Source organism: Protopterus annectens, chromosome 10.part0 (genome assembly GCF_019279795.1).
Source record: "Protopterus annectens isolate FY-2018-M chromosome 10.part0, PAN1.0, whole genome shotgun sequence".
Classification (NCBI taxonomy): domain Eukaryota; kingdom Metazoa; phylum Chordata; order Ceratodontiformes; family Protopteridae; genus Protopterus; species Protopterus annectens.
Genome location: NC_056744.1, coordinates 82,614,259 through 82,638,608, shown reverse-complemented (window position 1 = coordinate 82,638,608; position 24,350 = coordinate 82,614,259). Strand labels below are relative to the sequence as shown.

The 24,350-nt window shown below is 43.1% G+C and overlaps 1 protein-coding gene across 1 annotated transcript in view; it reads right to left on the bottom strand.

Moving 5' to 3' along the window:
- Positions 1 to 24,350, bottom strand: part of NPLOC4 (NPL4 homolog, ubiquitin recognition factor) — a 1,702,928-nt gene that overhangs the window by 1,081,316 nt on the left and 597,262 nt on the right. The window contains exon 6 of the mRNA XM_044085045.1: positions 14,825 to 14,919. Coding sequence (XP_043940980.1) covers positions 14,825 to 14,919 — 95 coding nt within the window. The remainder of the gene's footprint in view (positions 1 to 14,824; positions 14,920 to 24,350) is intronic.

Genomic DNA, 24,350 nt, shown 5'->3' with positions numbered 1-24,350 from the left:
AGGGACAGATAGGCTGCTCAAAGCTCCCTCTCTCACAGTGAGCAGAGAAACTTCCTTCTATCCCAGTAAGGTAAGGGCAAACACAGAAACTTGTAACACAGCCCTGAATTCAGCACTAACCTGAAAACTGGACTATACTAGCTTAGAAAGGTGGGAAAACAAGTATTTTTTTGTTTTGTTTTTTTTTTCCAGAAAATAAAGCAGACACAATAAAAAAAACACTTTAAATGCACAGAAATGGCCATCACACTTGAGTGTGTAGTCTACAACAGTTAAACAGGTAATTTAATCACAAAAACGACTTTGTTAAAGTGCAGGCAGTAAAATAAGTACAATATGTAGCTGAAACAAGTTTTTTTTAAATCAGAGAAACTCTAGAACATCTGCGTTTTAGGCGGAATTAGCTAAAGGCAGCAAGAAAATGCAGAAAATTGATACTTAATCAAAATCAGATGAGACAATGGCTGTGTCAGTAATGACCACTGCACAGCTAAGAGCCACTGAAGCAGCCTAATATGACACCTTGCAAGGGGCACTAAAGTTATGGCCGCTGCCACAGATCACAGAGCTTGTAGGATGGGAAGAGCAGGAGCCTTGACTTTACATACGAGTTATGTCTGCAACCTTACTTTTTGTAGTCTGTGTAGAGAGAGAGAAGCTACACAAGAAACTGTACTGAGGCCTGCTCCTATAAATTCAAGGTCTTGTGTTGGAGCTGACTAGGATTTCTCTCTGCTGATCATAATGCCCAAAAATTGGAAAAGATTCAATATGGAGTCTGTGGCTTGAAGCAATAGATGCCTGGTTGGGGCAGTGAGGAGTCAGTCGTCCAGGTATGGAAACACTCAGAATCCACGTAAACTTAAGTGATCTGTTACCGCTGCCATGCATTTGGTGAACACCCTGGGGGCTGTGGTGAGACGAAAGGGCAGCACTCTGAATTGGAAATGACTGTCTCCCAGCCGGAAGCGGAGGAATCTTCTGGAGCATTTGTCCATCTTTATGTGGTAATACACATTGTTCTACTCTAGAAAGGGAAGGATAGACTGAACTGTGACCATCCAGAATTGTATTTGCTGAACAAAATTGTTCAGAAGGCTGAGATCTAAAATTGTTCTCCAGTCCAGTCTTTTTTGGCACTGAAGAATCTTAAGCAAAATCCGGATCCTCTTTGGTCTGGTGAGACTTCTTGGATGACTTTTTTTTTTCTAGCAGCTTCTGAATTTCTACAGCTGCTTGGTCCCCCAGACTGGGTGGAACACAGGGGACTCTTTTTGGGGTCTTTGGAGAGAGAGTAAAGGGAATTTGGTAACCTCTGGTGATAATTCCCTGCACCCAAGTATCTGAAGTTATCAATAGTCAGGCTGTTTAGTGCAGTGAAAATCTTCCAACTGCTTCCAAAGGTAAGCAATCAGGCCTCCATTCAGGAGCACTGGTAGGGCTGCCCAAAGAAAGAATCTCTAAAGCCCTAATTTCGTGCATATCCTCTGCCACGGGGAGGGCATCTTCCACTTGATCTCCTCCTCTGCCCCAAGGGGATTCACCATGTATGTCCTGAAAAAGCCCTTAGGACTTTTTGAACCACATTTTTCCACTCCTCAGACTCTTAGAGTAGGATCGTTGAGGAGTAGAGAAACGAATGCCCACAGCAGATAGGGTCTTCCCATCTTTTTTCACACCTGGCTGGTGTGTCTGACTTTGGGGCTGAACAAGGAAGATCCGTCAACAGGAGAACTGATGAAGGAAGACTTGAAAAGTTCAAAGTCACACAAGCACACCCAGGCATGGCACCTTATGACAACGCCTGAACCCACTGCCCTAGTCATTCCTTCAGATGCATGAGCGAAGAGCCGCATGGACGAGTTCGATATATATACGCCAGGGTGGCAAGATGACAAGCAACTTCATCCCGTATCTTTTCAGACACAGCTCTGGCAAGGGTATCCCGATAGCTCCTTTATCAGATCCCTTTGGAGTCCAGTAAAATGTGCCATGAAATTCAAGGACGTAATAGCGAAGGTCAATGATGCAAAGAGCCACTTCCCAAACCTGTCCATTGTCTGAGACTCTCTGTTAGGAGGGTGGACAGTGGAACTCTGCTCGGCAAGTTCCTTTTTGGTAGTCGCCACCACCACCATGGCATCTACTGCTAAACCCTTTCTCCAATGTGGTTGGTCTTCTGGAGTCGATAGATTTTGTCCTGTCTCCAGTAAATTGGCTCCATACAATTCAGGAGCCTTCCACCCCTGCTGCACGATAAGCTTAATAAGTTTGTCAGTGGGTGGGGTCCCCCAGGAATTAGATGGGTGACCACTGAAAGCCTACAAGAACACAGATTCCTCTGAGGATGGGTTTGTGGACTTCCAATCACCCCTCTGTTTCACGATTTCCAGGATGTCTCCAAATCGGACATCTTCAGGGAGTGATCGGAGGAACCCTCCCCTTCGTCTGTGTCTTCCGTGACAGATTCTTCTGGAGAATCTAGATGCTTCCTCTTGCAAGTCTTCTTACTGGGTGGTTCCTCAGTAGGAATCTCTAAGGAAGACTCCAAAGAAGAGTGGCCCTGAACAGAGATATCTTGCCGTTTTGGTGCTCACTGTCCTGACATGAGAAATGGTGACAGCTGCGGTCCAGAAGGTACAAATATGTGATACTCCGAAGTAGAAGGGGCCAGCTGAGAGTCTACTGACGTTAAAGCTTTTTCCATGATCTGGAAGGCAGGCCCACCCAAAGAGGGATGGGAGCCTGGAACTGGGATTACACCCCACTCTGAAGGACCGCCCTTCAAAACAGGAGCTGGGGAAGAGTCCAAAACTACCACGATTCCAAGAGCCAAGAACAGCCCCAAACATATAATCGGTACCATACCAAAGCCCTCCAAACAGACATTTGAACTACGGCCCCTACAGTTGGCACAGTAGCAGCTGGAACCGGCTGGGCTCTAAACCTAAAAGGGAGGTCAGAGGAGGAGGATAAGCAGGAGTAACATGCTGCAACTACAATTCTGTGCTTTCAAATAGCTAACGCTGTAGGGATCAAACTCAGAAGTGAGCTGCTCTGGAAGTTCAGAGGTTAGAACTGTAGTCATAGATGTGTTTTGTAGTTAACACCCTGATGTTATTTCTTGAAAACCCCACAATGAAATCTTAAGGGGGCCAGACACAGCCTGTCAAAGACAGACAACAATGGCTTTAGGTCATATACATTCACTACTGCTGTCTGACATTATAAATTATACTATTTTTTTCATTTTGGGTGCGACAGTGTACTTCTGTTCAGGATGCTGAATAAAATCTTTACTGAAATAACAATACAAAAATAAAAATTGTAGTGGTCTCTCTCCTGAATTCAGAAGGTTTTGTCAGTGGATCTCTGATGCCACCCCCACCAAGTTCAAACACTTATGTAGCAAGCCACATTACTAGACAAAGTTGTTTGTGTGTCTTTACAGCTGGAACCACCAACTAAGGTCATTTTGTAGATGACAGTCACTAAGAAATTTGATACCATACTTTTTACAGTTACAGAGAAGTGTTCCATCACAGCAAAGTACCAACAATATTCTTACACAGGCATTTGGAGGCTCTGGTTTTGCCATTCATTTCACAAATAATAATGTATAATTTACATTTTTTCACACCGACTCGTATACATTCTGGCTGCATTCTTATGAGATGGAACCAAAAGCACTTTTTCAAGAAATTAGTATTACTAAGATCTAGTTTGTGTGTTATAGCAAATTACAATTTTCATGCTTTGAAAAGCATGCCCATGTATGAGATTACGATGTCTATTTTCTCCTAAAAGCTGAAACAAAAAGACAGTTCGTACAAGTTGATCTTAACATAACAGTAGATATTCTAATTCCTCACTGCTCCACTAGCCTTTAGCTATCTAGGTTGTATCCTGCGTAGGATACAACAGCCGGCAAAAAAGTTTTGTAAAAGCTCTGGTTCCCTTATCCTCTGGCTGCTTACTGGACAAGCCCTTGGAGGGAAATCAGCAGTCAGCAGACAACTTCAAGACTTACTTACCCCCCCCCACCACAAAAAAAACTTTTTTACCCCAATTAATTAACTATATACAGAAGAAGGGGGGTGGAAAATGTTGTGGTTACTGTAGCAGTGAGAATCTGAACATCTACTGTCATGGCAATGCAACTTACACAATTTAACTATGTTTACTAGTATCACTGCTGCTGTAGCCTTTGGCTATTCGGGTTGATTACCAAAATTTATCAAACTTGAGAGGAGGAAGAATAAGAGTCCAGAAGACCCTGGAGATGCAGTTAGCATCCAGCGATGGTTTGTTTGGAGACAGGTTTGCCTGGTTAACCCTCCTCAAAAGCAACTATCAATCGCTCTGTTCTATTACGGCTTTTTGTTCTGTATAGCTAGTACCGGATCTGCCTGTGCATATTAGGGTATGAAAGATTTGCTCTCTCCTGTGTTGTGGATTTGGGTAGAAGACTGGCAGGTGGATAGCCTAGTTTAAAGTTCCGCTACCACTTTAGGCATAAAGGTTGTGTTTGTTCAGAGGGTAAACCTATCCCTGTGTAAGTCAGTGACAGGTTTTTTAACACATCAGGGCTTGTAGCTCAAACTCTCCTGGCTAAAGTCACATCTATAAGGAAGGTGATCTTCCAGGTGAGCATCTTTAGAGAAGTAGTGGCTGCATTTTCAAAGGGAGGCAAAGTTAGTTTTTCTAAGACTTGATTTAGGTCACAAGGTGGGACAGGGGCCCTTTTGGACAAGTCTCAGGTAAATCACGCCTTTCAGAAAAAGGTTCATGTAGGGGTATGAGACGATACGTGGAGCACTGTTCAGGCAAGATGAAACTGCAGATTATTGTACTTTAATGTTGGAATAGGAAAGGCCTATTGCAAAGGAGCCTGACAGGTACTGCAAGACCGAGCTAATGTCTGCATGAGTAGTGTTAGTGTCACTGTTGTGACACCAGGCAGAAAATCATTTCCATTTTGCCAAGTATGATTTCCTGGTATTGGACTTTCTTGCTTCCTTTAGAATGGAGAGCACCTTCTTGAGACAGTATGCCATCTTAGGTGTCAAAACCCAATCCTACAGGTGGTTAACTTAAGGGTGGCTAGATGGCGATGGAAGACAGACCCCTTTCCCTAGCTGAGGAGATCTATCTGTATGGTGTGGACTCTCCAATTCCTGAGCTCTGGAAGGAGGAAGAACCAGTGCTGTTTTGGCCAGAATGGTGTCACATTAAGGTCATGCTGGATCTGTCCTTCCTGCCTTTTGTTAGTATCCTGGGAATCAGGAGCAAGGGCAGGAATGTGTACAGGAACCAGTTTTACCATAAGGAGACTGCATCTATCTTCCAAGCTCATGTATGTTATTTTATGGAGCAGAACTTATGTAGTTAATTGTTGTGGAGAGAGGCGAACAGGTCTAAAGTGGGGATTCTCCACTGTATAGTCTAATCCAAGAAGACCTCTTAACATCTACTCTTTGAGGTCTAGAAGGTCCATGCTTAGAGAATCTGTTAGGGTATTGCTCTGACCTGGAATGTAAAAGGCTGAGAGTTAGCCCCCTCGAGACAGCATCCATATTGTTCTGGCAAGACCAAATGCCCTGTACCTTCAGGGAAACTAAGTGGGTTCCCCAAGGTATATCTGAGCTGTCCATTGTGAAAATTGTGTTTGCGTCCGGCAGAGTGAAGTTTGCTCCTGGGTTCTTCTGTATGGTGTTTTAAACCATAGTATTCTTTCCTGCCATGAAAGGAGAGGTAGCAGGGTTTCCAAGGATTGAGAGTACTGTTTCCAGACATTTTTATAAACCAATGAAGTTTCTTCGTGTAACTTTACAAATGGAACCACGAGGCTGAATGATGCCATGTACCCCAGTATCCTCAGAAATTCTTTTGCAGTGATGAGCTGCTTTGGAAGAAGATCCATCAAGTAACCTATCAAGAACAAAATCTTGTCTTGGGGAAGGCTCGCTTTCTGTTGAACCAAGTCTACAATGGCTCCCAGGAAGAGGATCCTTGTTTGAGGGAGAGTTTATGATTTCTCAAGATTTAGGCTGAGACCTATCTTCTGAAAATAGTCTACAGTAACTTGTAAGAGTTCAGGTTTTCTTCAAGTATATGTCCTTGAATAAGGCAGTTGTCTAAGTAAGGGGAAAATATGGACTTCTACAGTTCTGCAACATGCTATCAGAGGTGCTAGGCATTTTGTAAAACCTCTTGGTGCAGTAGACAGCCCAAATGGTAAAGCACAGAACTGGAAGTGGGAGTCCGTTGCTACAAATCATAGCTGCCATGGAGGCATTTTGAAGATCATGGGTAGTAAATTCTGCAAAGTAGGGATTCTGAATTTTGAGAAACTCCTTTAGCTTTGAAAGGTCCAAAATGGATCTCCCAGTACCCTCTTTCTTTGGGACTAGAAAAATCCTCAAGTAGAAGCCTTTCCATTCTTGTTCTGAAAGGACAGGTTGAATGGATCCTTAGTGAAGCAGCTCCCCTGAGGATAAGTGTTAAGAAACTTTCTTGCTTTTTTGGTCATTTTGGAATGCTCAAGAAAGGGTGAATTTCTCTGAACTGAATACAGTACCCCCCTCCTCTATGATGCTGACGAATGAGTGGTCTCTGGTGAGGGATTTCCACTGGTTTAAACAAATGGAAAGTACTCCTGCTAGAGGTCTGGGAGGGCTGGAAAGCGGTAAGGAGAGGGGTAGAACAGTCACAGCTGCAGTCAGTGCTGGGTGGGTTTCCTTGGAGGCCCCTGCCCTTTGAGATTGTTTTGTTTCTCATCTCCTGCCTTGTTTTTCCACCATGAGAAGGCCTCTCTTGTTTTGTCCAGGAAGGAAAGACCAAGGTTTAAGTGTAGTTCCTACTACACTTCCTTTTTTGTCCAGTTTTTCAAAATCTTGTTCAGCTGGTGAGCCAAAAAGGAATTTCTTGTCCAATGGGGCATCTACTAGTTCAGCCTTAACCATATCGGAGAGGAGCAGGGTCCTGAGCGCCATGCATGTCTGCAGATGACGGAACCTGTGGCAGCCTAAAAGAAGCATCTAAGGCATCACAGCCACATTTTAAGTCTATAGACTTGTAAAGCTTCTGTCTCTGGCCACCTCTTGAATTTCCTTGGATAGGTTCTATCCACAACAGACTCTACCTTTGGTAGCATTTTGTCTTGGAGAATCCAAGGTAGTTTAGCATATGAAATTGATGATTCACAGCTCTCATAGCCAGGGTTGCAGAGGCACAGACTTTCTTCCCAAGTCTGTCTAGTAATCTGCTTTCCCTGTCATTAGGCAGGGGACGGCACTCTGTAAAACCTGTCTGGTTTCCTTGGAGCAGGGGACAGAGAATTAGGATGTAGAGATATGTCCTCAAAATCAGCAACTAATGCAACGTATAATGGCATACAATGGGGGAAGAGGGTTGCCTGTGGTCTGGGTAAAGGTAGCCTTAGGAGCTCCCTACAATGGGTCTGGGCCTGGGATAAATGCTTACTTTACCTATTGAAAGCCTCCTTCATTTTATGTGGGATAGCCTGAACGAAAAGTCCTCAGGGGGATGTGGAGGAGTCTGTGATACAGGAGTTTGAGTCTGGGTAGGTTTGAGGTAGTAAATGTCCAGAGTAAGACAATTCCTCCTCATCCTCAAAGCTGGAGGAATATTCCTCTTTCTGAAAAGTTACTTCCCTGCTCTGTTTAGATGGAGGCCTTGAAAGTGGATTAGTGAGATGGCTCTCCAGATTTCATGAGAAACACAAACTCCTGTGCTATTTTAAGCAGGTCATGGGCTTTGCTCTGAATAGAGCTGGCAGGAGGTAGAAGCAAAGCAAATAAAGTGATTTGCTTTAGCTTGTTCATTTTATAGGTGTGCCCAAAGGATACAATCTTCCAAGGGCAACTTCTGTTGTAACTGCGGTAGTTAGGGAAGACAAGCAGTCTCTCTCAGAAGACATGGTACAGATGTCAGAAGCAGGTACCTGCAGAGCAACCTCAGGCCCAACAAACGTGTGAACCGTGCTGACATTTGAAGGTAGAACAGAAATCATGGGGGTTCGGGTCTAAAAGTTGCCAGACCAAGGGGCTGCAAAAGCACCTCACCTAGTCATTGGCTGACTTAAGGACAGTTGCTGGAACTTTCTGAGAAATGTTAGGGTCCTTTGCCTTTTTGCCTTTCTGTTTTTTTGGAATGACCCTAGTGGACACTGATGTTTGAGGAGGCCCTGTGGTAGCAGTAGATCGTCAGGCCACCCTGGAAGCCAAAAAGGATGACTCTATATATGGGCAGCAAATACCTTGGTCCTAAGTTTTAGAGTTTTCGCACAGAATTTTGCACAGTGAGGACAGTTAGAGAGGTCATCCTGAGAACCCCAGAGAGAACAGACAAAACAAGTGAAAATCTTTACACGAGATTTGCTTCCTGCACATCAAGCAATATTTTACATTTCTGAACATTAGATTAGTAGAGAAATTTCCCCAATGAGGTACTTACCTGACTGGAAGGAAGAGAATCTCTGGTAACATCAGCCGACTAATGGGCAGTGTGTGCAGTGAACACATGTGAAGCGCATAGAACTGCATGGCTAGAAAGAATTGAGGTCACCAGTGGATGCCCTTCTTATACCATGACAACCAGACACTGGTCATTAGATGATGCAAAGACTTTGGAAATCAAGTCAGTTGTGAGCTTCTGCATGGCAGGAAGACCCAAGAATCAGTATTACAACACTGACTACAAAGAGCATCCTGCTATAAACTTCTGGCCAAGGTAAGACAGATCATCAGTGTGAAAAGATACAGAGTCCTTAGATGAGCACTGTCTAACCTTTTGTTTCTTTTCTTTCCCTGGAAGAAGACTAAAAATGGCACTTGATCCCAGGCAAAAGGTCTCTTTCTCAGGCTACCCATGGAAGAACCTCAAGGAAACTCCCAGACCCAAAGAAGATAGCTGCCTCATTCCAAGATTAGACACTGGAACAGCTGTAGAGGATGTGACTAACTCCTGATCCATGGTGGCTGAATAAACATCGAATGAACATGGAGAACCCAGTGGCCTGCGGAACAAATGACCAGTGCAGAATCACACACCAGTGATGGGGCACAGTCTCATCCCACGGTATAAGCAAAGACCCCCCCCCACACCTTTTTTTTTCGTTTTAGATATAGCAGTAGAAGAAACAGCAGAACTGAAGTATCCATGATGAAGCTAAGGAAGAGGCGCGATTGCCTGTAAATGCTGTAGAAAAAGTCATTCAAAAGGTAAGTTTTCAGACAAGTGTTCACAAGCTGCACTCACACTTGCACCTCCCCATACAGTCCCACTTCAAAATTTAAAGCACAAGTTGTACCCAAAAATTCTTTTCAGAACTCAAACTCCCTTTCTCTAAAAGCACCCAAACAGAAAACAAGTAATGAAGGCAAGTTGTCACGAAGTTTACACAAGCACCAAAAACCAGAAAATAAGTTTCTAGCCCTGAAAAACCCTTCCTGACCCTTAAATTCAAGTCCTTCCAATAAAATGTCTCAATTGTAGTACTTTTTTATATTAAAAACAGCTCCCAGTAAACAATAAGCTCCTTTATGAAAACAGCAGTTCCTGACGGGAAACTTCAGATATTAGTAAAATTGTCAGCATTCGTTAGAAGGAAACATTGCTTTATATAAAAAAAAATAAAAGACAATAAAATTCTCTTAAAAGCGTAATACTTTTTTTGAGGAAGGGTTCCCTTATTAGGGCTTACCTGCCAGAAATGAAGCCTGAAGCAGGCTGCTGCTGTACCTGTTAAGCCTCAGAGCTGCTTTTCCAAGAGGTGGCAAGAAAGATCTTAAGTTGTCTACACTCAGACTGCCGATTTCCCTCCAAGAGCTTATCCACTCAGCAGTCAAAGTGTATGTGGGGGAGAGAGCCAGAACTGTTTGAAGCTGGCCAGTTGTATCCTAGGCAGGATATAACCCGAATAGCCAAAGGCTACTGCAGTAGTGATAATGGATGAACACAGTGGTATTATCACGAGGTCTTATTCTGAAAATGTCATCAGAATGTCTTAACAGTAGAGAGAGTCATTCAGGCAGGAATTGCCTTTGTGAAGACAGAGTGCAACTTTTACAAGGCATTCAGTTGAAAACTAATGCATAGCTTTCAAATGTCTTCAGAGTAAAATAACTAAAAGGTATCAAAAAAGTACAGTTTTGTACCTACCATAAATGTAGATGTTCGAAGATCCACATTGCTGCAGTCCTTACACTTGGGTAGTCCGCTGTCCTCGGTCGGCCCGAATATCAAAGTAGAAGGCTGACGTCGGTCAAGGCGCATTTGACTGACATCAGGACGTCAGGGTACAAATACGCATGACCGACGTCATATCCTCAGTCTTTTCTTGCCCCAGATGTCAGAAGACCCTAAAAATAAAGGTCAAAACCAAAAGACAGCAAACAACCAACCAACCACCCTTGCACTAACTATATGTACAATATATACAATATACACAAAATGTACAACCCAACCCACACAACCACCTCTAACTACAGAGGAGAAGGAGGGAGGGTAAATTGGACTGCAGCAATGTGGATCTTCGAACATCTACATTTATGGTAGGTACAAAACTGTACTATGTTCTTCATCTCACATTGCTGCAGTCCTTACACTTGGGTAGAATCCCAAAGCAGAGGAAAGGGAGGATGGCTAACTACAAGGAAGCAGGAGCTGCCAAAATGCCCTGCAAAACAGCAGTGGCAAAACCAGCCCTGGATTTAGAGTAAAGTGGCAGGTGATAATGCCTAGAGAAAGTATGCACTGAACTCCAAGTAGCTGCCTCCAAAATATCCTTGGTTGCCACTCCCCTCAAAAAGCTGTTGAAGTGGCAGTAGCCCTAGTGGAATGAGGCCTAATCCCAGCTGGAATCTCCTTGCCATGATGGGAATAACAGAAAGCAATGCAAAACCCAATCCACTTAGAAATAGTTTGTTTTGACACAGGCTTGCCCTGAGAACTCAAAGCAAAGAAACAAACAACTGCTGAGACTGCCTGAACCCTTTAGTTCTGTCCAAATAATAACGCAACTGCCTGTGTACATCTAAAGTGTGCAAAATCTTTTCCCCTTTATTTTGGGGATTTGCATAAAAAGTAGGCAAATGAATAGTTTGGTTTAAAGCCACACTAGAAACCACCTTAGGCATAAAGGAAGGATTAGTACGTAATGATACCCTATCCTTATGGAAAATCAAGAAAGGCTCAACCGCCATAAGGGCCTGCAATTCAGAAACCCTTCTTGCAGAGGTAATGGCCAACAAAAAGCAGTCTTCCATGACAAATATTTCAACTCAGAAGTAGCTGCAGGCTCAAAAGGTTGTAGAGTGAGTTTCTCCAACACAAAATTGAGATCCCAAGCAGGAGTAGGAGCTCTTCGTGGGGGTCTTATATTCTTTGCCCCTCTAAGAAATTGCTTGAACAAAGGATGAGAAAACAATGGTGGGTCACAATCATAGTGAGCCGAAATTGCTGCAGCATGAACTTTAATAGAAGAGAAAGACAAACCTTTGTCTAGTAACTCAGTAAGATATTGAAGAGCCACACACAAATTAGGCTCAGAAACATCAAAATCTTTTGCTGCACTCCAAAATAAAAATCTCTTCCATTTGTCTGCGTACACTTTCCTTGTACTAGGCCTTCTAGCTTCCAAAATAACATTCAAAACTTGCTGAGGAAGTGGAGGCCCACTATGGTTCAAAACAGAATATGCCAGGCTGTTAGGTGCAGAGAGTGAAGCTTGACATTGAGCAAATGGCTGTCCTCCTGTGACAACAGGTGTGGAATCGAAGGCAAAGGCCATGGAGGCTTCCGTACCAGACTTCTCAGTAATGGGTACCAGTGCTGTCGAGGCCAATCCGGAGCTATTAAAATCATCCTCGGCTTGTCCTGTCTGACCTTTAGAAGTACCTTTGGGAGGAGAGGCAGAGGTGGAAAGGCATACACATGAAGATTGCTCCAGTTTGAAAGAAAGAGCATCCACTTTCCAAGCTGTGGGATGAAACCTTTTTGTGCAAAACTTTGGCAGCTGATGGTTTAGTGGAGAAGCGAACAGATCTATGTCTGGAGTTCCCCATGACACTGTCAATTTCTGAAATACATGAGGATCCAATTTCCACTCGTGGGGATCCATAATTCGTCTGCTCAACACATCTGCTAAGGAGTTCTGTGCTCCTGGCAGAAACCTTGCCTGAAGATTGAGCTGTAAACTGAGAGCAGTCTCCCACAAAATCATTGCTTGCCTGCACAATGGATAAGAATGTTCCCCTTGCTTGTTGATGTACCACATGACAGTTGTGTTGTCTGTTAGAATCAACACCTGCCCTGGAAGAAGTAATTCCTTGAAAGCTATTAATGCAAACTGGACTGCTAACATCTCCTTCATGTTGATATGTAGATGTTGTAGTCTGGCAGGCCACTTGTCTTGTATCCACTTTCCATTTAGATGAGCTCCCCAAGCTTTGTCTGAGGCATCTGTCGTTAAAATCTGACTCGCCTCTGGCCGGGTCACAGAGAGTCCCTTGTTTAGGTGACATTCCTGAGCCCACCACAAAATTCCTTTTGAATGCAAGGTATTATTTGAATGACAGTGTCCAGATCCTGGCAGTGCTGTGTCCATACATTTTGAGATACCATTGTAGCTTCCTCATATGCAGTTTGGCATTGGGAAGCACCAGAATACAAGATGCCATGAACCCTAAGGCTTGAAGGACTGTCCTTGCAGTCAGCCCGGACTGATGAGATAGCTGATGGAAGTAAAGGGATAGACTCTTTTGTTTGTCCTGGGTTAACAAGGCCATCTGGGATGCTGTATTCAGTCTCACACCCAGAAAGCACATGTCCTGAGAGGGTACTAGACTGGACTTTATTTCGTTCACAGAATACCCCAGGCATCTTAGCACTGCTATCACATATTCCAAATGATGAAGAAGCTCTTCCCTTCCTTGAGCCAGAATCAGGCAGTCGTCCAAATAAGGATAGATCTGTATTCCTTTTAGCCTGAAGAAAGCTATCACTGGAGCCAGAACTTTCGTGAACACTCTGGGCGCAGTAGATAAGCCAAAGGGCAATGCAGAGAACTGATAGTGAGAAGTCCCAGCTCGAAAACGCAGATACTTCCTGCAACTTAGTCTGATAGGAACATGAAGGTAAGCCTCCTTGAGATCCAAAGTTACCATCCAATGATCTTTGCCCAGCAGAGGTAAAAGCTGCTGCAACGTCAACATTTTGAACTTGGGAATGTCCAGATAAGTGTTGAGGATAGATAAATCCAAAATTGGTCTCCACGTGTTCCCCTTCTTTGGTACTAGGAACAGGCGAGAATAAAATCCTAGGCCCACTTCTGGCATAGGGACCGGCTGTATGGCCCCTATTTGGAGCAACAGAGAAACTTGTTTGTGAGCCTCTATTCTTTGTTGACTTGGAACGTCTGGCATGCCTTTGAAAGGAGGCAAGGTATGGAAATAAAACCTGTAGCCGTGGTGTATGATATCCAATACCCATCTGTCTTGGGTAATTAAATTCCAATTTTCTTTGAAAAGTGCCAACCTTCCTCCCAAAGGTGCTGCCAGACGAGAAGGCTCTGGCAGCTGAAAAGGTAGGTCATTGGGTCTGTTTACGAAAGGACTGACCCCTGCCCTCACCCGAAGACTGTGCAGGAGAACTCCCTGTTCTAGGCCTGAAAGAGCCCTGAGCTCTGCCCCTACCACGTCTAGATCTACCCCTAGACTGGGAATCATAAGAAGGATACGTCCACCCCTTAGTAGGCCAATTTCTACTAAACTTTGGAGGGTGGACCTGCAAAAAATCTTTAACAGTCTGCATAGACTTAGCCTACTTTGAACTCGGTCTGAAACTTCGAAATCGAAAAATCTCAGAACGCCAACCGGCACTTGCAATGCTGCTTCTGCATCGGACCATGCGGCAAAAAAGACTGAGGATATGACGTCGGTCATGCGCATTTGTACCCTGACGTCCTGATGTCAGTCAAATGCGCCTTGACCGACGTCAGCCTTATACTTTGATATTCGGGCCGACCGAGGACAGCGGACTACCCAAGTGTAAGGACTGCAGCAATGTGAGATGAAGAACATCTATAAAGCATATAATGTTGGCATGATTTCAAACATAAAAACAGTATGTTTGTGTAAAAAAATTAACCTTTTATGCTTTTATCAATTGAGGCATGAAAACAGCATTAAAAATATTCACATTAAAACTTGCTGATCATTTGTCTGAGGTGAAGTCCTCAGTCTGATGACATTTTTGAGAATCAAGCCAGAAATATGCCCTGAAAATTTCATGAATACTGAACCACTTGGGGAGACCGTCTTAAATACAAACAGCAAAAATAGCAACAAATGGACAGTATTCTGGGACAATGCTTCTGAACATTTTCAGAAGGTAAGCAATTAAGGGCACATAGGAAATGTGCTTTATCCATGATTTTAAAGATATTTTAGAATGACTTTTGTAGTTCTAACTAATCTATTTATACAGAAAATATGAAAGCTCAATTTACATGATCGCTAATGCACCAGTGCCATCATTTATTCAAATCAGAATGCTTATTTCCAAGTTTATTGGCTGTTGCAAAAACAATAAACTGGAAAAGTCAGAGTCTCCTTCCTTTTTGAAATTTGTAATATTTTAGCATATTCACGTTTTAAGAACAGTTTAATGAAAAATGTATTAAATAATATTTGTTTTAAATAACCTAACATTACAGATTGCATGAGAAGAATCCAGCTGTGCCTTAAATTCCCATTAAAAATGCTTAAACTCATAAGAAAAAAAAAATCACATTTCTCACTTGTCAGCACCGCCAGTCAGCTTTCTGATGTATGCATGGAAGGACATGTGCTTCACAGGAGGATCCAGGTGATTCAGGTAATCTTCATCAAAAGGCTATAAAACAGAACAGCATTTTAGCTTCTCAAAAGAGCCCCTTCTGACAAAGGCATTTCTTCAAAAATCTATATTCCTAAACTACTAATCATTCTAACAGGCCTACATTTTCAGCCAGCATTCTGCCTCTTCTTTCACGAAAAGTGTACTAAAACTACAACATACTGATGAGCCCTTTTACTGCTAATCACCTTGACAACTGCAAAGAAAGTATCATACAATTGTTGAACCAGTGGATGCTAGTAAAATATCAGATGCTGCCCACTGCTTTTGTAGGTCATTTTAGATGTACTATCACCTGCAAAAATTCAGGAAGCTGTGATAAACATAAAATGACTGCTGAGGAGACAATTTACTCAATCCAACTGCAAACGCTGCTTACAGAGACACTCTTGCCACAGACTGACCTAAAACTCATTCATTTCAGAATAAAAGGCAAAAACAGGCAAAATGGTAACTTTTTTTTTTTTTTTTAAAGATAGCACATGGTGGCAAAGCATTTCCCACAATCCTATACAATGTGCTAAGCCCCTGCGCCAAACTAAAAACTAATTCACAGTTTACAAAACCTTGAGGGTAAGTTAAAAATTCTTTACTCTATTGTATGTTCAATCTGAATTTCAATAGCACTTTGATGAACTGATACTCAAAAGACCACAAACAGTAACCCATTTACCTACTCTTGTCAAAAAGTATCTAAGACAACCCCTTGTTACACGCATTTTACAACTTCTCCCTAAAACGCATAAGAGGGCATTATCATCCCCTTTATGAAAAATATTCCTTAAGTTAGTTTTACAATCTTTCCCCCAGCTTCCATTCATACCCTCTACCCTCACCTCTGTCCTTCCCTTCAGTTTTAATACCAATTTCTACAAGGCAATGTGCTGTGCCCAGTTGTATCTCCCTTTCTCTTGTCTTTTTGGATATTACACACAAGATAGTGTGCGCGTGTGTTCGTGTATGTATATTATATATAAAATAAACACACACATATATATATATATATATATATATATATATATATATATATATATATATAAAACACACATACACGTCTACTTTGAAACATCTAAAACCCATAACATCTACTTTCATGATATTGAGACCAGAACATTTAAAACCCAAAACATCTAAAACCCATAACATCGAATTTCATAACATCTAACACTACAAATCACAAGAAAATAACATCCCCTCCACATATAATGACACCAAACTACCAAACACACTTTTTACTATGTTTCTGCAGGGGGGCTCCCCCCCCTGCAGAAAAGTAGTTAATTTCCTAACCCCACTGTATCAAGCCCCCCTGCAGAATCATATAAAGTGTGTTTGGCAGTTTGGTGTCATCATATGTGGAGGGGATGTTATTTTCATGTGATTTGTACAGTTAGATGTTATGAAATTCAATGTTATGGGTTTTAGATGTTCTGGTCTCAATGTTATGAGATTAGATGTTATGGGTTTTAGATGTTTTGAAGTGGATCCATACACACACACATATATATATATATATATATATATATATATATATATATAAATATAATATACATACATATACACAGATATATATATATATATATATATATATATATATATACACACATATACACACACATACACACATTTTATACACACACATTTTATATATATATATATATATATATATATATATATATATATATATATATATAGATACGTGCAGTGGATATAAAAAAAGTTTACACACCCCTGTTAAAATGCTAGGTTTTTGTGATATGAAAAAAATGAGACCACAATAAATCATTTCAAAACTTTTTCCACCTTTAATATGACCTATAACCTGTACAATTCAATTGAAAAAACAAATTTGTTAGGGGGAAAATAAAAACAATGTACAATAAGCTGGTTGCATAAGTGTGCATATCCTTAAAGTAATACTTTGTTGAAGCACCTTTTGATTTAATTACACCATTCAGTCTTCTTGGGTAGAAGTCTATCAATATGGCACATTGATTTGGCAATATTTGCCCACTCTTCCTTGCAAAAGCGCTCCCAACCTGTCAGATTGTGAGGGCATCTCTTGTGCACAGCCCTCTTCAGGTAACCCCACAGATTTTCTATTGGATTTAGGTCTGGGCTCTGGCTGGGCCATTCCAAAACTGTAATTTTCTTCTGGTGAAGCCATTCTTTTATTGATTTGGGTGTATGCTTGGGGTCATTTTCGTGTTGAAAGGTGAAACTCCTCTTCATCTTCAACTTTCTAGCAGATGCCTGAAGGTTTTGGGCCAAAAGTGACTGGTATTTGGAACTGTTCATAACTCCCTCCACCTTGACTAAATCCCCAGTTCCAGCTGAAGAAAAGCAACCCCAAAGCATGATACTGCCACCACCATGCTTCACAGTAGGGCTGGTGTTCTTTTGGTGAAGCAAAGTGCTGTTTTTGCGCCAAACGTACCTTTTGGAATTGTGGCCAAAATGTTCAACCTTGGTTTCATCAGACCATAACACATTATCCCACATGCTTTTGGGAGACTTAATGTATTGCTTTGCAAATTTTAGCCAGGCCTGGATGTTTTTCTGTTTAAGAAAAGGCTTCTGTCTTGCAACCCTACCCCACAGTCCAGACATATGGAGAATATGGGAGATTGTTTTCACATACAGTACACAACCAGTACTTGCCAGAATTTCCTGCAGCTTCTTCAGTGTTGCTGTAGGTCTCTTGGCAGCCTCCATGACCAGTTTTTGGCTAGTCATTTCATCAATTTTGGAAGGACGTAAAGTTCTTTGCAACGTCACTGTTAACCCATATTTTCTCCACTTTTTGATGACTGTCTTCACTGTGTTCCATGATATACCCAATGCTGTGGAAATTTTTTTGTACCCTTCTCCTGACTGATACCTTCCAACAATGAGATCCCTTTGATGCTTTGTAAGTGCTCTGTGAACCACGGCTTTTGCTGTGGCAGGCAAAGTACAGTTTTGTACCTACCATAAATGTAGATGTCCGAACTGGATAGCATCTGCAGTCATAACAACTGGGTTGTCCTGTCGTCAGGCAGCCCTTCAGTCGGCCGGATTCCAAAGTCCGGGTCCGGCTTCGGCTGATGTCGCACTTCACCCGACGTCATCTCTGTTGGTCTTCGGGTATAAAGGCATCAGCCGACGCCATTTTCCTCAGTGTTTCTTGCCCCAGATGCCAGTAGCCCTCTTGAAGGCTAAAATTTTGGATAGATGCCAATGTTTTCAAAAAGATAGAGGTAAACACAAACATAAGCATGTATGTACATATATACAAACAAATACACCATAAAAGACTCCCCCCACCAGCTAGCTATTAGGAGGGTAAACACCCTAGGAGTACCACAGAGGGGAAGGAGGGAGGGTAATCCTGACTGCAGATGCTATCCAGTTCGGACATCTACATTTATGGTAGGTACAAAACTGTACTATGTCCTTCATGGATGCATCTGCAGTCATAACAACTGGGTAGAATACCATAGCCAACTAGGGGGATAAAGGTAAATTATGGTGTGTTTAGGATCCCTTGCAGTACAGCAGTGGCAAACCCTGCTCGGGATCTGGAATATAGAGGCAAATTGTAATGCTTGGCAAATGTATGCACGGAGGTCCAAGTAGCCGCCTCAATAATGTCTTTGGTTGCCACTCCTCGTAAGAAGGCTGTGGTAGTGGCTGTTGCCCTTGTAGAATGAGGTCTTATGTTCTGTGGAATTGGTTTTCCATGGAAGGAGTAACAGAATCGTATGCAATTTCCTATCCATTTGGAGATTGTCTGTTTGGAAATAGCTTTTCCTTCCCTTCCTGTTGCATAAGCTACGAAAAGTTGGTCAGTCTTTCTGCTATTTTGTGTTCTGTCCAAGTAGTAGCGTAGCTGTCTATGTACATCCAAGGTATGCAGCATTCTTTCCCCTCTGTTTTGTGGGTTGGGAAAGAAGGTAGGTAGGTGGATTGCCTGGTTTAAAGACACTCTGGATACCACCTTAGGCATAAATGTAGGATTAGTCCTCATGGACACTCTATCTTGGTGGAAGATTAGGAAGGGTTGCACCGCCATTAAGGCCTGTAGTTCTGAAACCCTCCTTGCTGAAGTAATTGCCAGTAGGAAAGCAGTTTTCCATGATAGGTGTTGTAGGTCTGCTGTTGCTGCTGGTTCAAAGGGTGATAGTGTCAACTTTTCTAGCACAAAGTTTAAGTCCCAAGCTGGTAATGGTGGCTTCCTTGGAGGTTTTACATTCTTGATTCCTCTGAGAAACTGCCTGAGCAAAGGGTGCGAAAAAACAGGTGGATCAAAGCTGTATTCTGCTGAAATAGCTGATGCATGTATCTTGATGGAGGAGTAGGACAGGCCTGAATGAAGAAGTTCGGCCAGGTACTCCAGAATGTTAGGCATATCTATGTTTGACACATCTTTTCCTCTTTCAGTACTCCAAATGACAAACCTTTTCCATTTTCCAGCATAGTTCCTTCTTGTTGAAGGTCTGCGTGCTTCAAGAATAATGTCTTTAACTCTTTGGGAAAGCTCTGTGTTAGCTGCTGCTATGTGATGTTCCATGCAGTCAGTTGTAACGTTTTAGGTTTGGATGCATGATGCTGTAGTTGTTCTGAGTTAACATCAAAGGCATCAGGGAATTGGCCACATATTGTTCGAGACATGCTCCTCAGTAGTGGGTACCAGTGTTGTCTTGGCCAGTTTGGAGCTATCAGGATTATCCTTGGGCGTTCTTCCTTGATTTTTAGTAGTACTTTGTGTATCAAGGGAAGAGGTGGGAATGCATATGCTGTTAGGCCTTTCCAGCTGAAGGAGAGCGAATCCACTTTCCATGCTAGTGGGTGGAATGTCCTTGTGCAGAATTTTTTGAGCTGGTGATTGAGAGGTGATGCGAATAGATCTATCTGAGGCATTCCCCATTTCTTTGAGATGGTTTTGAAGATGTCCGGGTGCAGCTTCCATTCGTGGGCATCCGAAGTGGTTCTGCTTAGTATGTCTGCTAGAGTATTTTCTTTTCCCGGTACAAATATTGCCTGTAACTGGATGTTGTAGCTGAGTGCCAGGGTCCACAGCTCCAAAGTCATTCTGCATAGGGGGTATGAATTAGTGCCTCCCTGTTTGTTGATGTACCACATGACTGTGGTGTTGTCTGTCCTTATCATCAACTGGCCCTCTTTGAGAAATGGTTTGAACTTTTGGATTGCCAGTTTTACTGCCAGCATTTCTTTTAGGTTGATGTGCAGGTGAAGTTGATCCTGTGTCCAGAGTCCTTGCACGCATTTGTCCAGCATGTGGGCCCCCCATCCTAGGTCTGAAGCGTCTGTTGTGATGGTCTGGCTTGCTTGATATCTGCGAAAGGGTAGGCCTGGGTTTGACTGGCATGCCTGAGCCCACCATAGGAGCTCCTGTTTTAAGCATGGAATTAGTGGGATTTCTGTTTCCAGGCTGTGTCTGTGTTGGGACCATAAATTCTTTAGGTAGCACTGTAGTTTTCTCATATGTAGTCTGGCAAATGGGACCAAGATTATGCATGATGCCATGAAGCCCAAATTCTGGAGTACTTTCCTTGCTGTTATCTTGTTCAGTTTTGTTAGTGCCAAGAAGTAAAGAGGGAGTTCTTTTTGTTTTTCTGTAGTTAGGAATGCCATTTGTTTCACTGTGTCCAATTCCGTGCCCAAGAAGGTCCTTGTTTGGGATGGTATCAGCCTTGACTTTTGTAAATTGACTGTGTATCCCAGTGCTTGTAGCAAGTAAATGACCCTTTGTAAATCTGTTGTCAGCTTGCTTTTGTTGTCCCCTTGTGGTAAGCAGTCGTCCAGGTATGGGTAAATTTGAATTCCCTGTAGTCTGCAATGGGCGATTACTGATGCCAGGCATTTTGTGAATACTCTGGGCGCAGTAGATAAGCCAAAGGGCAATGCTGAGAATTGATAGTGCTCTGATCCTGCAAGAAATCTGAGGTATCTTCTGCAGATTGGTCGAATGGGACGTGCAGGTATGCCTCCTTGAGATCTAGAGTTACCAGCCAACACTCCTTGCCCAGCATGGGAAGAAGTTGCTGTAAGGTCAGCATTTTGAATTTTGGGACAATGATGTATGTATTTAAGGTGGACAGGTCGAGAATTGGTCTCCAACTTTTTCCTTTCTTGGAACTAGGAATAGTCTGGAGTAGAACCCTTTCCTTGCTCTGCTGTTGGCACTCTTTCCACAGCTCTCATGTTTGCTAACTCCATTATCTGTTGTAGAGCCTCTGTTTTTTGATTTGGAGGTAGATTTGGCATTCCTCTTTTGACTGGTAAAGTGTGGAAGTGGAACCGGTAGCCTTGATCTATGGTTTGTAGAATCCACTTGTCTTTTGTTATGTAGTGCCAGTTCTTTGAAAATAAGGTTAACTTTCCGCCTAAAGGAGCTGCTATTTGTTCCCTGGTAGGCGGATTTAGGGTTAAGTCACTATGGTTGTGTTGATGTAGTGGCAGAGGTTGTGTCTGTGCCTCTGTTGTTACCTTGCCACTGTCGTCCTCTGTAGGCACCTCCTCTAGATTGGTTTCTGCCTCTGGAACGTCTGTTCCTGCCCCTTTGAGATCTTGTGGAGTCAAGAAAGGACCAATTTTTGGCAGGCCAGTTCCTGCTAAACCTTGGGGGTTGTACCTGCAAGAAATCTTTAACCGTTTGGACAGATTTTGCCTTTTCTTCCATTTTCTTCATAACCTGCTGGGCAGGTGTACCAAACAAACTTGTCTTATCCATAGGAGCATCTAGCAACTTAGCTTTAACATGATCCGGTAAAGCTTGCTCTTTTAGCCATGCATGCCTTCTTATCACTGTGCCAGTCATGGCTGATCTAAATGAAGCCTCCAGTGCATCATAGCCACATTTTAAGGAATGGTTACTAACCTGTTGTATGTTATTTACCATTTCTAATACATATTTCTTATCAAGAGATTCATCTGTGGTTAGCTTTTTAGTTAATTGATCAAGCATAAACTCTTGGTATTGTATCATGTGAAACTGACAGTTTAAAGCTCTAGCTGAGAGAGTAGCTGAAGTGTAGACCTCTTTACACCATCTGTCTAATGACCTTGCTTCCCTTGCAGAAGGAATAGGGTTTTTAGCTATGGTCGCTACTGCCTTGGGACCCTGGGATATAGTTTGGGGTCTGCAAGTGGGGCCTTGTAAAGGTGGTGATGAGTATCTGGCACCCTGTAAAATCTGTCTGGTTTGGCAGGGGCTGGGGTAAAGAATCTGGAGCGGAGCAGACATCATTGAAAGCATCATCCACCACAGAGAGAACAGGAGGTATAGCTAAGGGCCTGTGCTGTGGAAGGTGCAGAAAGGTCCTAAGTCTTTTCTGGAGTCGGAAAAATCCTGTTGCTGCCATTGGAACTGCTCTCGCATGGCATGTAAGGTTTCCCCAAAGGAGAATTCTTCTGGTGGGGAAGCAGCTGGAATGGAATCTTCAGCATCAGAATCTTCAAAATTGGAGAAAGGAGCCTCTGGCTGGTCAGTTATGTCTGATTCATCAGCAGAATCATCAGAGGACACTGGCTCAGGGGCTCTGCCCTAGGTCTCTTCTCTGGGGCTGAGAGGCCCTGTCTGGGTGAGATTGAGATCCTCTGATTAATGAAATTAAATCTTCTGCCAAAGTAAGCATTTGAGAACTAGAAGAGGGCCTGGTAGTGGGGGGTTTAACAGGCACTGTTTTAGTAGTCTTGGCTGCTTTAGCCCTGGCGAAGGCCTTAATGGACATGGCTGCTGGAGGCCTAGCTGCACCACGTGCTGGGGTAGAGACATCCAAGGGAATGGTGTCTGATAAATCAGTGGCAACCACCGTAGTGGATAAAATTTCTGAGGCCGATTCAAGAGTGGTAGCAGGGGCCTCAGTTGTAGAGATAGATTCAGCTGTACTTTGAGCAGTTTTCTCGGTTTCGGCCGAAACCGAGACACTCACGGCTTGCTTAACCGTGGTTTCGGCCGAAACCGCGGACCGCGAGTGTCGGTCTTTATCTTTGCGTTTTTTGGCAGATTGGGAAGTCGGAGGATCCGACGGCATAATGTACGCAAAATCAGAACCGAAAAACTGTTCTGCAAACTCCGACCGACGCCTAAGCGTTCGTCGGTTGAAAGAAGCACAAGCCGAACAGGCTGCTACGTCGTGGGCTGGGCCTAAACAAGGCAGGCAATGAGAGTGGAAATCTTTATGAGGTATTTGTTTCCCACAGGTTAAACAATTATTAACTTTTTCTGACATCGGCTGAGGCAAGAAAGGTTCCCCAACGGGGTACTTAGCTTTAGAAGTCTTCGAAGTAGTATTCGGTAGAAGTAATCTCTGGATCCGACCGACCGGCACTTGCGAACAGCTTCTGCTTCGGGCGCCACGCGGCAAGAAAGACTGGGGAAAATGGCGTCGGCTGATGCCTTTATACCCGAAGACCAACAGAGATGATGTCGGGTGAAGTGCGACATCAGCCGAAGCCGGACCCGGACTTTGGAATCCGGCCGACTGAAGGGCTGCCTGACGACAGGACAACCCAGTTGTTATGACTGCAGATGCATCCATGAAGGACATCTGAGTAAATATCATGAAAATCCTAGTAGGACAGCTGAACTTTATTTGGGGTTAATCAGAGTCTCTTTAGATGTCAGGTGTGTACCCAAGAAGAGGGAATGTTGTGTAATTAAATCAAAAGGTGCTTCAACAAAGTATTAGTTTACCCACACTTCTTGCTAATTATATATACTAGCTCTGAGATTGCACTACAGTGACAAAGTACAGTTTTGTACCTACCATAAATGTAGATGTTCGAGTGTATACCCTGCTGCAGTCATCACACTTGGGTTATCCTGTCGTTAGGCGGTCTAGCAGGTGGCCTGAATTCCAAAGTCTTGGTCCGGCGTCGGTTGCTGTCGCTTCTTCCCTGACGTCAGTGCGCCAGGGGTATATAAGATGCATCCGACGCCATTTTCTTCAGTTTTTCTTGCTGCGTGGTGCCCGAAGCAGAAGCAGTTCGCAAGTGCCGGTCGGCCAACTCCTGAGATTTTCGAAGTCGAATTTCAGATCCAAAGTCTTCAATAAAGCTAAGTACCCCGTTGGGGAAACATATCTTGCCTCAGACCGATGTCAGAAAAAGTTAACAATTGTATTTCTTGTGGGAAGCAAATACCTCATAAGGATTTTCATTCTTATTATATACCTTGCCTAGGCCCAGACCACGACGTCACTGGTTGTCGCTTTTGTGCTAGGTTCAATAAGCGAACTATAAAACGACGCTTTGATTTCGCACGACACTACTTCGGTAGAAAATTTAATTACACTATGCCGGAGCAACAGACTACCGGCATGCACAAAAAAACGCAAGGATAAGGACAGGCAGCCTAGAGCCAAGCCAGACTCCGAGGCCTCTGTTGAGCTGGTCGCCGGTTCAACGGTTTTCAGTGAGGC